The 15,172-nt window shown below is 38.9% G+C and overlaps 1 protein-coding gene across 1 annotated transcript in view; it reads left to right on the top strand.

Annotated features, from left to right (window-relative positions):
- The window catches only part of LOC128697459 (dorsal-ventral patterning protein Sog), a 459,727-nt gene that overhangs the window by 393,103 nt on the left and 51,452 nt on the right, over positions 1–15,172 (top strand). The window contains exon 4 of the mRNA XM_070088902.1: positions 5,956–6,214. Within this exon, the coding sequence (XP_069945003.1) occupies positions 5,956–6,214 (259 nt within the window). The remainder of the gene's footprint in view (positions 1–5,955; positions 6,215–15,172) is intronic.

The raw sequence follows: 15,172 nt of genomic DNA, 5'->3' as shown, positions 1-15,172 counted from the left end.
TCTTTGTCATCCTCCTCTGTACGTTTTCCAGTGCATTTATATCCATTCTGTAATACGGTGACCAGAACTGTGCAGCATAGTCTAAATGAGACCTAACCATGGATATATAGAGTTGAGGAACAACCTGAGGACTTCTATTATTTATACTTCTAGATATGAAGCCAAGGGTTCTGTTAGCTTTATTGGTTTTAGATTATTGCTAACCAGAGCTCCTAAATCCTTTTCGCAATCAGTAGTATTAAGATCTACATTATTTAGTTTATATGTGGCATGGTTATTTTCCTGTCCAACATTTAGAACTTTGCATCTGCCACTTCTCCGACCATTGCATCAGTCTATTCAAATCATCCTGGAGTGTTCTAGTGTCCTCATTAGAATGAATTGGCCGGCCTATTTTGGTATCATCAGCAGATTTGCTTATTTCGCTATTTATTCCCTCATCTATGTCGTTGATGTAAATTGTGAACAACAAGGGACCCAACACTGACCCCTGCGGAACAACGCTTGTGACGTGCCCCCATTCTGATTTCTCCCCATTTATGCAAACTCTCTGCTGCCTATTTTGTCAGCCATACCTCTACCCAGGAAAAAAATTCTCCTTTTCCGTGTGCCTTAAGTTTCCTCAATAGCCTTTGATGTGGAACTCTATCGAAAGCCTTACTGAAGTACATATTCAGAATATCATATTCATTACCATGATCTACCTCCTCAAACACCTTAGTGAAAAAAGTTAGTAAATTCATAAGACAGGAACGCCCTTTTGTAAAACCGTGTTGAGATTCATTAATCAATCTGTACCTATCAAGATGGCTACGAATTGCTTTGGCAATTATTGATTCCATATATTTTCCCACTATGGAGGTAAGGCTTATTGGTCTATAGTTCGAAGCTAGGGACCTGTCACCTGCCTTGTAAATAGGTATTACATTTGCCATTTTGCACTTATCAGGCACTATGCCAGTTTGTAGTGATATGTTGAAAAGATTAGCCAAAGGTATGCTAAGTTCCTCTTTACATTCCTTTAACACCCTTGCAAACAGTTCATCAGGACCTGGGGATTTGTTAGGTTTTAGTTTCTCTATTTGTCTGAGGACCATGTCACTAGTTACCGCAATCGTACATAGTTTATTATCGTCCTGTTTTACATAATCTCTTATTTCAGGAATTTCGCTAGTATTTTCCTGGGTAAGTACTGAGGTGAAGTAAGTATTGAAAATTTCACACATATCCTTATCACTGTCAGTGATCTGACCAGAGTTACTCTTAAGTGGGCCAATCTTGTCCCTAATCTTACTTCTGTATACCTGAAAGAACCCTTTTGGGTTAGTCTTTGAATCCCTTGCGACTTTAGCCTCATAATCCCTTTTTGCTTTTCTTATTCCTTTTTTTTTTATTTCTCTCTCTTTAATTGAATATATTGATTTCTTAACTTCCCATCCCCTCTTTTGATATGCCTATATATGCCTCTCTTTTGACCAATGAGATGCTTTAATCTATTGTTCATCCATTTGGGATAATTTTTGTTAGATCTAATTTCCCTACTCGGAACAAAAGTTGTCTGAGCAGTTAGTACTATGCTCTGAAAAACGTCATATTGGCAACCAACGTCACCTACCTGACCCATAGTCAGGTCATCCCAATTTTGCCCACCCAGGTAATTTTTCAGTCCCATGAAGTCGGCCAAGCGAAAATCTGGGACAGAGATTTGATTGCAATTATCTGGATAATTCCATGATATATTGAAACTAAGTGATTTGTGATCACTTTCCCCAAGTTCATCATTAACCTTAAGATTATTAATTAGTGATTCTTTGTTGGCAAGAACCAAGTCAAGCAGATTGTTTCCTCTAGTTGGTTCTGTCACAACCTGTTCTAAAAAGCAATCCTGAACCGTATCAAGAAAGTCACTAGACTCAAGATTTCCTGTCATATTGTTCCAATCAATTTGTCTAAAGTTAAAATCTCCCATTAACATAACATTTTCATATCTAGACGCCTTATGAATTTCGTCCCATAGCAGCTTACTGCCCTCCCTATCAAGGTTTAGGGGCTTATAAATCACACCCAAAATTAATTTGTCACGACTCTCGAGAAACTGTAGCCAAACAGATTTTGTGTCCGATGTTTCTAATCTTATATCATGTCTAAGACAACAATTTAAATTATCTCTGACATACATCGCCACTCCACCACCCTCCCTGTTGACCCTATCAATGTGAAATATTTTATAACCCTGTATGCTGCATTCAGAAGGCATTTCTGTTATACAAATAATATCTATATTACCTGCACTTGCCAGTAATCTTAGCTCATATGTCTTATTTCTTAGACTCCTACTATTTGTATAGTAAACCTTAACTGGCTAGGCATTGGACCCATGACTTGACACCCTCGATTTACACCGGACCCATGACTTGACACCCTCGCTTTACACCGGACCCATGACTTGACACCCTCGCTTTACACCGGACCCATGACTTGACACCCTCGCTTTACACCGGACCCATGACTTGACACCCTCGCTTTACACCGGACCCATGACTTGACACCCTCGCTTTACACCGGACCCATGACTTGACACCCTCGCTTTACACCGGACCCATGACTTGACACCCTCGCTTTACACCGGACCCATGACTTGACACCCTCGCTTTACACCGGACCCATGACTTGACACCCTCGCTTTACACCGGACCCATGACTTGACACCCTCGCTTTACACCGGACCCATGACTTGACACCCTCGCTTTACACCGGACCCATGACTTGACACCCTCGCTTTACACCGGACCCATGACTTGACACCCTCGCTTTACACCGGACCCATGACTTGACCCTCGGACAAGTTCAGCAAATACCTGAACGTTTACAATAATTGCACAGCTTGCTAGCACTGCTGAGATGAGTGTTGACTTACCTGAGATCTTACTGGGTAAAGCCATTTAACGTGGCATGTAACCAAGTTACCTTCACTGACGTTGGCAATGTAGAGATTCACCAGTTTTACAGTATCTGTGAGAAGGATTAATGATTAATTCCGTATCTGGTTAAATGAGCCACTGAGTTACCTTGTAGAGTTGAAAGTCCCGTGATTAATTTTGTGCCGTTATTATCAGTCGCACTTTATTCAACGTGGCGGCTCGAGTCCAACTGACATGGGGTTGTAAGTGTGACTGACTGAGGTTCCAAAAAGAAGGCCTATATTGGGTATTGAATGGTGGGACAACAGTTGTTCTTACGCTTCTTACATTTACATTCCTGGTGTAAGTGATAAACTATTAGTAAATTACAATTTAACTAATTTACAGCCAAGGTTTAAGGTAGAGTTATGACAGTACCGCTGCCAACAAAGACCACTTGTGGTAATAGAAGCGGCAGGTGTGAGTCCCTTCACCCGACAACCCTCTTGTTACCCCAGTCGTCTAGCTTTGTCTAGAATAGGGAAACTAGTTTTCCCGAAGCTTGTATACCACTATTCAAGAATACTTTGGTTCATAAAATTGGGATTGAAATGAAATGTCAGCGTAAATATTTTAGGTTCCGTGCAGTTTGTCTGTGTTGGTTCACTGATGTCTCTCTAGCTGTGTTGGTTCACTGATGTCTCACTAGCTGTGTTGGTTCACTGATGTCTCTCTAGCTGTGTTGGTTCACTGATGTCTCTCTAGCTGTGTTGGTTCACTGATGTCTCTCTAGCTGTGTTGGTTCACTGATGTCTCTCTAGCTGTGTTGGTTCACTGATGTCTCTCTAGCTGTGTTGGTTCACTGATGTCTCTCTAGCTGTGTTGGTTCACTGATGTCTCTCTAGCTGTGTTGGTTCACTGATGTCTCTCTAGCTGTGTTGGTTCACTGATGTCTCTCTAGCTGTGTTGGTTCACTGATGTCTCTCTAGATGTGTTGGTTCACTGATGTCTCTCTAGCTGTGTTGGTTCACTGATGTCTCTCTAGCTGTGTTGGTTCACTGATGTCTCTCTAGCTGTGTTGGTTCACTGATGTCTCTCTAGCTGTGTTGGTTCACTGATGTCTCTCTAGCTGTGTTGGTTCACTGATGTCTCTCTAGCTGTGTTGGTTCACTGATGTCTCACTAGCTGTGTTGGTTAACTGATGTCTCTCTAGCTGTGTTGGTTCACTGATGTTTCTCTAGCTGTGTTGGTTCACTGATGTCTCTCTAGCTGTGTTGGTTCACTGATGTCTCTCTAACTGTGTTGGTTCACTGATGTCTCTTGTTACTACAGATGCTTGTGGGAGTCAATGTCAGTGTTAGTTGTAGTTGTGCCGCCTGAGCTGCTGGGTTACTGTGCACCCGCAGCTCATCTTGTGAGCGGTAACGCAAAAATAAATAAAAATAAAATGAAACAGGATTACAGAGGTCACAATGGTTCTTTGCCAGACCTCACTGAGCATTGTTAAATCATTAGAAAGGAAACCAATGTATAAGTGGGGATTGAACTCGCGGCAAGTGAGTCGTAAAAGTCCAAGTAGCGTGTAAGCCACTGGACCAGCTGGCTACAATAAGATTCATCCAACTAACTGGAAGAGTTCAAGCCCCACCCGTTCTGTGGCTTGTCTGCAATCGTGTCATTACGATTTCGCCGGTCATTAGAAAAGAATATTAGTCATTTCTTATTTTACAGATACTTCGAAGTGTTCCTCTGGCCTCTACTGGCTATTACTATTTTATTATTGTGAATAAATTTTTCAGAAAACCGACAAGACGATAAATGAGAGACGTGCAATATCTGGGTATCTTTATTCTGGAAACGTTTCGCCAGCCAGTAGCTTCTTCAGTCCATAGAAAGGTGGAAGATGAGGAGTTTGAGGTAATCAGTCCCTCAGTCTGGAGTCGACGTGTTCAGTCCATCACTTACTCCAGGCTGAGGGACTGATTACCTCAAATTCCTCATCTTCCACCTTTCTATGGACTGAAGAAGCTACTGGCTGGCGAAAAATTTCCATAATAAAGATACACAAATGTTGCATTAGTGTCTCATTTATCTTTATTATTGGTGTTTAAATATTGACTATTTCCCCATTGTTGTTGGAATTGTCTCAATATTAGGGTTATAATATTTTTTACTTTTTTTCGAAATAAAACATCTCCTGTGTCATAAATCGATGAACTTTTGTTTAAAAACGATGAAAACGTCCATTTTCCCGCTGTTTTCAAAAAAGGTCACCCCTAAATAAAAACTATGAATCACCATATATCTGTGTTACTAATCATTAGTAACAACTCAGAAAATTACTAACTGTAAACTCTATATACTGGCATCTGCTATTATTATCATTTTTTCATGGTATTTGTATATTGACAAAAAAACAGTGTGGGTTTTATTGCCAATATTTGACATTAATGCCACTGTAAACTCCAGTTTCTAGAACTGTTAAGAAATTTCTGAAACGGTATAAAATTTTGCAGAACAATCCAAATCCTGGTATATATATAAAAAGGTTTATAAACTTTTTGATATCACAAAAGTAAATGGCCAATGGTTATCCTCTGAAGACAAACCGCTGTACCAGCTTCAAGTGGACAGCAAAGTGGTGTTCTCTACAGGTCAAGTTGAAAAAACTATTCATCCTTAAAAAAGACGGAAACTGCCTGATACATAGACGGCAGGTCAGGCATGGCGGCGTCTCCCTAAGTATCCATAATACTAAGTTACCATCCATTCGAAGTTTGTGATTTTACCCAATTCCAGCACACGAACCCCCACATGACAGTGAAAGTACTACTACAACCAGAAATTGCAACCAATTTGGTGACATCCACAAAAGTATCAACAAGTAAAGCGACATTTTCTAAAAAGATATTGAAATGATAGGTCATTTCTTTGCTTTTAGGAAAAAGTTCATCTGATTAAGATACGGGAATATTACGCTGTAAAAAAAGTTATAACCCTGGTATATATGCACTCCTTCACTTAGTTCCTGACGCCTCCACCTTCTCTCTTGCAGACTTTGCAGTGTTGTTAAACGGACGCACTTCACGGGCCCCCATGACCACCTCCAGAGTGGCTACTGGAAGACTCTTTCTACGCAAGAAGACCCTGCACTTCTCCTTCCTGCTGGAGAGTGGAGCCCCTCCACCTGCCTCCATCCAGTTCATGAGTGGCACTGGGGACATACTGGAACAGCTGGAGGCTCAGCCCACACCTTACGAGGCTACCAACAACAGGATATGTGGAGCCTGGACCAGGGTGCCCAAACAATACCGGTGGGTAATTATTATTATTATTATTATTATTATTATTATTATTATTATTATTATTATTACCTTATTTTTATTATTATTATTATTTTAAAGAATAATTATTATTATTATTATTATTATTTTAAAGAATAATTATTATTATTATTATTATTATTATTTTAAAGAATAATAATTATTATTATTATTATTATTATTATTATTATTATTATTACCTTATTTTTATTATTATTATTATTTTAAAGAATAATTATTATTATTATTATTATTATTATTATTTTAAAGAATAATTATTATTATTATTATTATTATTATTATTATTATTATTATTATCTTATTTTTTAATTATTATAAATAATAATAATAATAATAATATTATTATTATTATTATTATTAATTATTGTTGTTATTATTATTATTATTATTATAGTCGCAAAAAGCGCCTAAACTATCAACCTTACCTATCGCACACACACACTCTATGATTGAGTTTTTATTCTCATCCTCTATGATCTATTATTATCATCTATAATTCTGTTATAATTCTATCTGAAAGTCCATCATAATTTTATCATAATTCAACCATAATTTAGGGTTAGTTACGTTCAAATTTTCGTGGGGGTGGTTGGGGAGGTATTAAGGGTGGGGGTGATGGTGGGGTGAGGGTGGGGTGATGGTGAGGGTGGGGGTGATGGTGAGGGTGGGGGTGATGGTGAGGGTGGGGGTGATGGTGGGGGTGAGGGTGGGGGTGATGGTGAGGGTGGGGGTGATGGTGAGGGTGGGGGTGATGGTGAGGGTGGGGGTGATGGTGGGGGTGGGGGTGATGGTGGGGTGAGGGTGGGGGTGAGGGTGGGGGTGAGGGTGGGGGTGAGGGTGGGGGTGGGGGTGATGGTGGGGGTGAGGGTGGGGGTGGGGGTTTGGGGAGGCAGTACATTATGGTTACCAAGTCAATACTTTTCTTAGCTACTGCATATTAATTAACTAGTGGATGCTATTACGTAATGTGAAAAAAGCTTCTCCTTTCTTTATTTAATTACTTTAAATCATAAGTCTTAGTCACAGTGAACGTAGCTAACTAGGAACTGGTACGAGAGTCTACATACAGTGTCTCCAAGACAATAAAAAGTATATTACCTGGGAACATGAAACACGCATGACAAACTTAACATTTTGTAGTAAAGATTTTATATATATATATATATATATATATATATATATATATATATATATATATATATATATATATATATATATATATATATATATATATATATATATATATGAAACACACTGGTCATCTCCCACCGAGGCAAGGTAACCCGAAAAAGAAATACTTTTACCATCACTCAGAGGCGCACCGATACTATAGTTCAGATGCCCTTCCAAACTGCAAATTTCCTCACCCTTCCTTCAGAGTGCAGGCACTGTACTTCCTACCTCCAAGTTCGGCTAACCAGTTTACCCTTAATCCCTTACTCACACTCCAACAGCACTTCAAGCCATAAAAACCATTTGCCTGCTTTCCTATCTAACAGGCTCACACAAGTCTGCTTGATGTCAAAGACCCTCGCATGCAAAACCTCCCATACACCCCTCTCCCTCCAACTTATGCGATTCCTACCCCGCCATCCTGATTGGCTCCATCTTTTCTAAATGTTCAAAACCGCCTTAGCAACCCCTCCTTTAAGTAACCCCACACACCGCACATTGCCCTCAGACACATCTTTACTGCCTCCAGCCTCCTTGCTGCGTGGATAATGTTCTTTGTCTCCACAAATGCCTCAGTGCACTACCCGCCTTTTTTACCCTCATCAATTTTATGGTTCACCTTGTCTTTCGTTGACTCATCTACCGACATGTCCACTTCCAGATATCTGAACATATCCAGATCGTCCATACTTCTTCCTTTCAATATGATATCCAGTCTTTCATTGCCTATTTTTTTTTGTTGCCCTCATCACATTGCTCTCTCCGACATTCAATTTTAATTTTTTTTCTTTTACATAACCTCCCCCCAAATTCGTCCACTAATCTCCCAAACGCACACAACAACTGTGACAACTCTCACTTTGTATGAGATTCTATATATTTTAATCATAACCTCTCCCCAACACCCTAGCACTCACTTATTTTAGAGCCTCATCTGTAGATATTTTAAACAACCATAGTGACATTACGTATCCTTATCAATCAATCAATCAATCAAGTTTATTCTCTATAAGGATTACAATGCGGGGTTTACTACAGATTTTGCTTATTGTGTGGTTGACATGTACTAAAATACTAATTACAGAGGGGGCCATTAGGACACCTAGTATGGCTAGGCATTTCGGGCAGACTTAGTTTAATTCTTAACTTTAAAATATTACAAATTATGAGGTAAGTTGGTATAATGGCTAAGTGACTAAATACTAGTTTGTGAGTTTAGCAATGTGAATGCTTTTGTTTTGGCACAATACATACTTTCTAAATTGGAGTATCACAGGCAAACTTATGACTAGTTAGGATTCATTATTTTAAGATTAAGATTCGTATTTCTGTGTTTATAGTCAAATGGGTGAGTGAGCGAGTGTAAGTGTGAACCACCAGGTGGTTTAGTTGGTCACGGGGAATGTCATAGAGATGTTTGTGTCTGGTGTTATGCCTGTGGGTTCTGTCACAACTATCAAGAAAGCGTTTTAGGTCAAGGTTAATATTGGAATTTAAGGTCCTGTAGATGTAGATTGCACAGTAGTAAGTGTGGATGTTCTGAACAGGGAGTAAGTTTAGATCTATGATGAGTGGGGGGCTGTGTTGCCAGGGATGGGATTTAGTGATTATTCTTACTGCGACTTTTTGTTTGGTTATTATTGGCTTTAGGTGTGTTGCTGAAGTTGATCCCCAAGCACAACTAGCATAGGTGAGGTATGGATAAATGAGTGAATGGTATAGTGTGAGAAGGGCATTTTGCGGCACGTAGTATCATATCTTGGAGAGGATCCCAACCGTTTTGGATACTTTTTTTTGTTATGTGTTGGATATGGGTGCTGAAATTCAGGTTGTTGTCGAGGTATAGGCCTAGGAATTTGTCCTCATTATGTCTGGCAATTAGAGTGTTGTCGATCTTAATGTTAAGTTGCGCAACACCTGCTCTGCTGCCAAATATGATATAGTAGGTTTTGTCAGTGTTAAGTGTAAGTTTATTGACTGTCATCCAAGTCGATATTTTGAGTAGCTCCTCGTTAACAATGGTTTTGAGGGTGGCAAGATTAGGGTGAGAGATGACATAAGTCGTGTCTTCAGCAAAGAGAATGGGTTTTAGATGTTGGGATACGTTTGGAAGATCATTGATTTAAATGAGGAAGAGCAGGGGACCAAGGGCACTTCCCTGCGGAACTCCAGTATCAAGTGGCCGTGTTGATGATGCTGTGTCTTTAATGGTGACATACTGATACCTATTAGTAAGGTAGGATTTGGAATATGCAAGCGCATGACCTCTTATACCGTAATGGTCAAGTTTGTGGAGTAGGATGTCGTGGTCTACTGTGTCAAAAGCTTTTCTTAGGTCAATAAAAATTCCTAGTGGATATTCCTTATTTTCTAATGCTGTGTAAAGCAGATTTAGCATTTTTACAATTGCATCATTAGTGCTTTTATTTTTCCTGAATCCAAATTGGCAAGGGTTGAGTATGTTTTGTGACGTTATAAATGAATATAGTCTCCAATGCACGAGTTTCTCGAAGATTTTGGATAGCAATGGCAAGTTTGATATTGGCCTATAGTTGTTTATATCTGTAGGGCCACCACCTTTGTGTATTGGTGTAACCCTTGCTGTCCTAAGTAGTGTTGGGAAGGTGCTAGTTTCTAGTGACTTGTTGAATAGTAATGAAATAGCATGCGAAAGGACATGGGCCGCTCACTTGTACAATAATGGTGGGACATGAGACAGATTCCCTGAGTTATTATTAAGTGACTTTATAATCTCGGTGACTTTCGTGGGCTAAGTTGGCACAAGATAGAAGGAATTTGGGAAATTCCCATCTAGGTAGTCCCCGGCACGGGTGTTGGTACGTGAGATTTTACTGGCGAGATTAGATCATATATTTGAGAAGTCGTTTATCTTGTTAGCTGTATCAGTGGGTTGTAGTGGTGTTTCATTAGGTTTAGTTAGAACAATATTCTTGTTTTTTTTTTCAGTTTGTGGGTGCCCAGAATCTGAAAGAGTGTTTTCCAGGTCTTTTTTATATCTCCTCTTGTGTCAGTGAATCTACTGGAGTAGTATAGTTGTTTGGCTTTCTTTATTACTTTGGTGAGAACTGATGAATAGTGTTTAAGAATATTTTTGTGTATTAAGCCCTGTCTATATTGCTTTTCATATTGGCGTTTCTTATCAATGGATTTCAGAATGTTGCTGGTTAGCCATGGGCAACCGAGCCGCTTATTCATGATCTGTTACGTTTTTATAGGACAATGTAAGTTGTATAGTCTAAGTAATTTGTTAAGAAAAATGTCTGTCCAATCGTCAATACCATTGGCCTTGGAGAATTCTGTAGGCCAATCAACAGTCTCTAGGTCTGCTGTGAAATTCCTTATTGAGGCCTCGTCATGGAGTCTAAATGAAACTTTGTTGTATTCGAGTGGTGGCTTACTAATGTTTATTAAAAGGAAGGTTGGGTAGTGGTCAGTAGTGCTGTCTGTGATTATTCCTGATTTAAGGGGGGCTAGTATATTGATCCATATGTGGTCTATTATGGTTGCACTTGTCTCAGTCAGCCTGGTTGGTTTAGTTATTGTTGGTATGAGAAGTGTGTTGTTCATATTGTTGATGAAATCAGTTACAGTCTGATCATCTGGTAGGCCAAGGTTGATATTGAAGTCTCCAGCTAAGAGAAGGTGGTGCTTGTTCATTTGTCTGTTTGTTATTAGTGCCTTTAGATTCTCACTGAAATTTGGGATGTTTGTGTGGGGTATCCGGTAAATGGCACCGATTGTTATAGGCGTCTTAAGGTTTTTTACAATAAAATTAGCAAAAATGTATTCCCCATATTCATCACTAAAGCAAGTGGTGTTAATAGAAGATAGTTGGTTAGAGTAATAGATTGCAGTACCACCCCCAACTTGGTATGGTCTGCAGTTGTGGATTGCTGTGTATCCTGGTAGAGGGTAGATATCTATTGTGTCCTGCTTAAGCCAGGTCTCAGTAAGAATAATGCAGGAGAAGGGTGTCTTTAGTGACACAAGGAGTGCCAGGAGGTCATCATAGTGTTTGCTTAAGGACCTGATGTTGTAGTTAAGAACTGATAGACTTCGAGCAGTGTTTAGGATAGTGCTGGCTTGTGATGCTGTGTAATAAAGGCAGTTACTTTCCAATAAGTTTTGATTGTGTGTTAGATTATGGAGGTTTAGATCAGGGTCAACGTGATCATTGATCTTCTAGGTTTAAATTGTGGTTATTTATATCCTGAATTGTGTGTTGAGTTCTAGTACTGATATCTGTAGTAGTGGGAAGTTTGGACAAGTATATAGCTAAAGCACTTTGGTCATATATAATATAGTCACTAATAAGATAAGATAAGATAAGATTTCGTTCGGATTTTTAACCCCGGAGGGTTAGCCACCCAGGATAACCCAAGAAAGTCAGTGCGTCATCGAGGACTGTCTAACTTATTTCCATTGGGGTCCTTAATCTTGTCCCCCAGGATTTGGTCATATATAGTATAGTCACTAATAAACATAATGAAGTTGATGTCTATGTGTTGTGCTAGAATGAGCTAAAGTACTACTAGGTATAAACTAATAATATAAAAATACAAATTAAAAATAGCACCAGACTGTCACTTGTAATTACACTAAGATGTATTACTTTTACCGGGAAGTAATCTCCCTCTCTCCTACACACCTTAACCTAAGCCTCTCTATCTTCATAAAAACTCTTTACATCATTTAGTACCTTACTACCTATTCCATACACTTGCAACATTTGCCACATTGCTTCCCTATCCACCCTATCATATGCCTTTACTAAATCCATAAAAGCAACAAAAACTTCCTTATCTTTATGTAAATATTATTCACTTATATGCTTCGATGTAAACACAGTCTACACATCCCCTACCCATTCAAAAGTTTCATTGTTCATATGTGATCCTGCTCTCTGTATCAGTGTTAATTCTTTCAGTAATAACCCTACCATACACTTTACCAGGTACACCCCCTTTTGCCCCCCTTCCCTTTATATAAAGGAACTATGCACGCTCCCTGCCAGACTACCCCACACTTGTATCCGGCTCCTTGGCCAGTACGTAAATTTACTACTCTCGCCCCCCTCCCCCTTCATCAACATTTAACAGTTCCTCAAAATATTCCTGCCATCTTCCCAATATCTCCAACTCGTTCTCTACTAAATCCCCTATTCTGTTTTTAACTGTTAAATCCATTTGTTCCTTAGGCTTTCTTAACCTATTTATGTTACTCCAAAACATTTTCTCATTCTCAGCAAAATTTGTTGACAGTACCTCGCCCACTCTTTCATTTGTTTTCCTTTTACACTCCCTCACCACTCTGTTTACTTCTTTTTTTTACTCTCGAAATACTTCACCCTACTTATATTACTTCTGCTTTATAAAAAAACCTCTCATAAGCGAACTTTTTTTCTTTCTTATCACACCCTTTTCCTCATCATTCCACCAATCACTTCTCTTTCCTCCTGTACCCACCCTTCTATATCCACAGACTTCTGCCCTGCATTCTAACACTGCATTTTTAAAACTATCCCACCCCTCTTCAACCCCCCGCACTACCTATACTTTTACTAGCCTAACTTTTTCCCAATAGTTGCTTATGTTTCACCCCAACTTCCTCTTCTGTTTGTTTATAAACTTTCACCTCTCTCTTACTTGCTGTTGCCACTTTCCTTTTGTCCCATTTACCTCTTATTCTAACTGTAGCTACAACTAAATAATGATCTGATATAGTATATGTTGCCCCTCTATAAACATGTACATCCCGAAGCCTACCGATCAACCTTTTATCCACCAGAACATTATCTAACAAACGACTTTCATTATATGCTATATCATATCTTGTATACTTATTCTCTTTTTCTTAAAATATGTATTACTTATTACCAAACCTCTTTCTATACATAGTTCAATTATAGGATCCGCATTTTCATTGACCTCTGGCACCCTGAACTCCCTCCACAACTGTTTAACCCACTTTAGCATTGAGGTCCCCCACTACAAATACTCTCTCAACATTTTACATCTAACCCTCATTTTACTCCATATAATCCTTGAATTTATATACTGATATTCCCCTCTTTTCCTGCCGTAACTGATCCTTCAACATTATTGCTACTCCTTCTTTAGTTCTAACTCTATTAAAAACCCTTGACATAATCTCAGCTTTTTCTCCCCACTGAAACTCTCCCACTCCCTTAAGCTTTGTTTCACTTAGAGCCAGGACATCCAACTTCTTTTCATTCATAACATCCACAGTCATCTATTTCTTGTCATCCGCACTACATCAATTCACATTCAAACATCCCAACTTAAAGGTTTTGTTTTTATTTTTTAGTAAGCACTGTGATAGAAGAGGTTACTAGCCCATTGCTCCTGACATTTTAGTTGACTTTTACAACACACATGGCTTATAGAGGAAAGTTTTTTATCCCACTTCCCCATGGATATGAAAGGAAATAACAAGAACAAGATCTGTTAAGAAAAATTAAAGAAAACTCGGCAGAGTGTGTATACATAAACTTGTACATGCATATGTAGTGTGACCTAAGTGTAAGTCAAAGTAGCAAGATATACTTGTTATCTTGAGGTTTATCAGAGAGAGAAAAAGACACCAGGAATCCTACCATCGTGTAAAACAAATACAGGTTTCCGTATGGGGTGAAAGCCGGATAGCCATGCGGCCTTATGATATCCTGGGAAGAACACTTTTACTGTGATGTTTCACGGTCTGGCCCTACAACACTGCCTCTTTCTCCATCACAAGGCTGATATTTTAATCTTTTAAGCAATACGGGACATGAGCGGGTACAGGCTGTACGAACCTTAAACAGGTACGGCTGGAAAACATTAGGACGTGCTTCCATAAGACACCTGATATCCTTGTTCGCCCATTAGTAAAATGGGTACCTGGGTGTTAGTCAAATGGTGTGGGTCGCATCCTGTTTTAAAATTAACCTAATTTGCCCGAAATGCTCTGCATGATATACGGCTTTCTATATAATAGTATGTCATTGATGTCAGCTAGGTCTGTGTACCTTTGTACATGTACTTGTAGAAATAAAGATTATTATTATTTGTATATCTAAATCGTCTACTGAATTAGAATGACACGAGTGGTGAAGTCTGCAGATGACTGATAAAATTTAGCAAGGTGTTCAGAACTCCAGCACCCACAATGTCGTAGATCAAATAGAGGTTGGACGGTGATAGCTGAGGCAGCACATACCACCTGAAGATGCCAGAAATTAATATTAAATTTTGGTATGCGGAGAACCACTGTGAATTGCATGGAGTACAAAATTAATTTATGTTTAATACTGCCAATGGTGTATAGAATCTTCTCAGTTACATGTGTTAAACTTATGTAAATAATACCATTTATGTAGTAAACGTGAGAGTCTGTCCTAGCAAAAGTTGATGAGCACGAGGCTGGACTGGTTGGTAACTAGGTAAAACTCAAGTTAATATGGAGACTGATGTTGAGGTCTGAGATGCACAAGCTCTCCTCTGGGAAGACAGAAATTACACATTAATAAATGAGAGCCACGAACTCCGTGTCGTCTTGAAATTTATAATATTTATTATTTTTTAATAAAATAATAACAGGCAAAATTTTTCTATATAGTTTTGAACTACATTCTGCTAACATAGAATGCCACTTGCTTCCATGTACGTGGTTTAGTTATTGTGAGCTTGGTTAAATAAGAAGTTTCCTGATATCAAAGCCACGTACGTGACTAGG

The sequence above is a fragment of the Cherax quadricarinatus genome, chromosome 2, assembly GCF_038502225.1.
Source record: "Cherax quadricarinatus isolate ZL_2023a chromosome 2, ASM3850222v1, whole genome shotgun sequence".
In the NCBI taxonomy this organism is placed as follows: domain Eukaryota; kingdom Metazoa; phylum Arthropoda; class Malacostraca; order Decapoda; family Parastacidae; genus Cherax; species Cherax quadricarinatus.
Note: the sequence above shows the minus strand (reverse complement) of the source record. Positions and strands in the feature narration are given on the sequence as shown.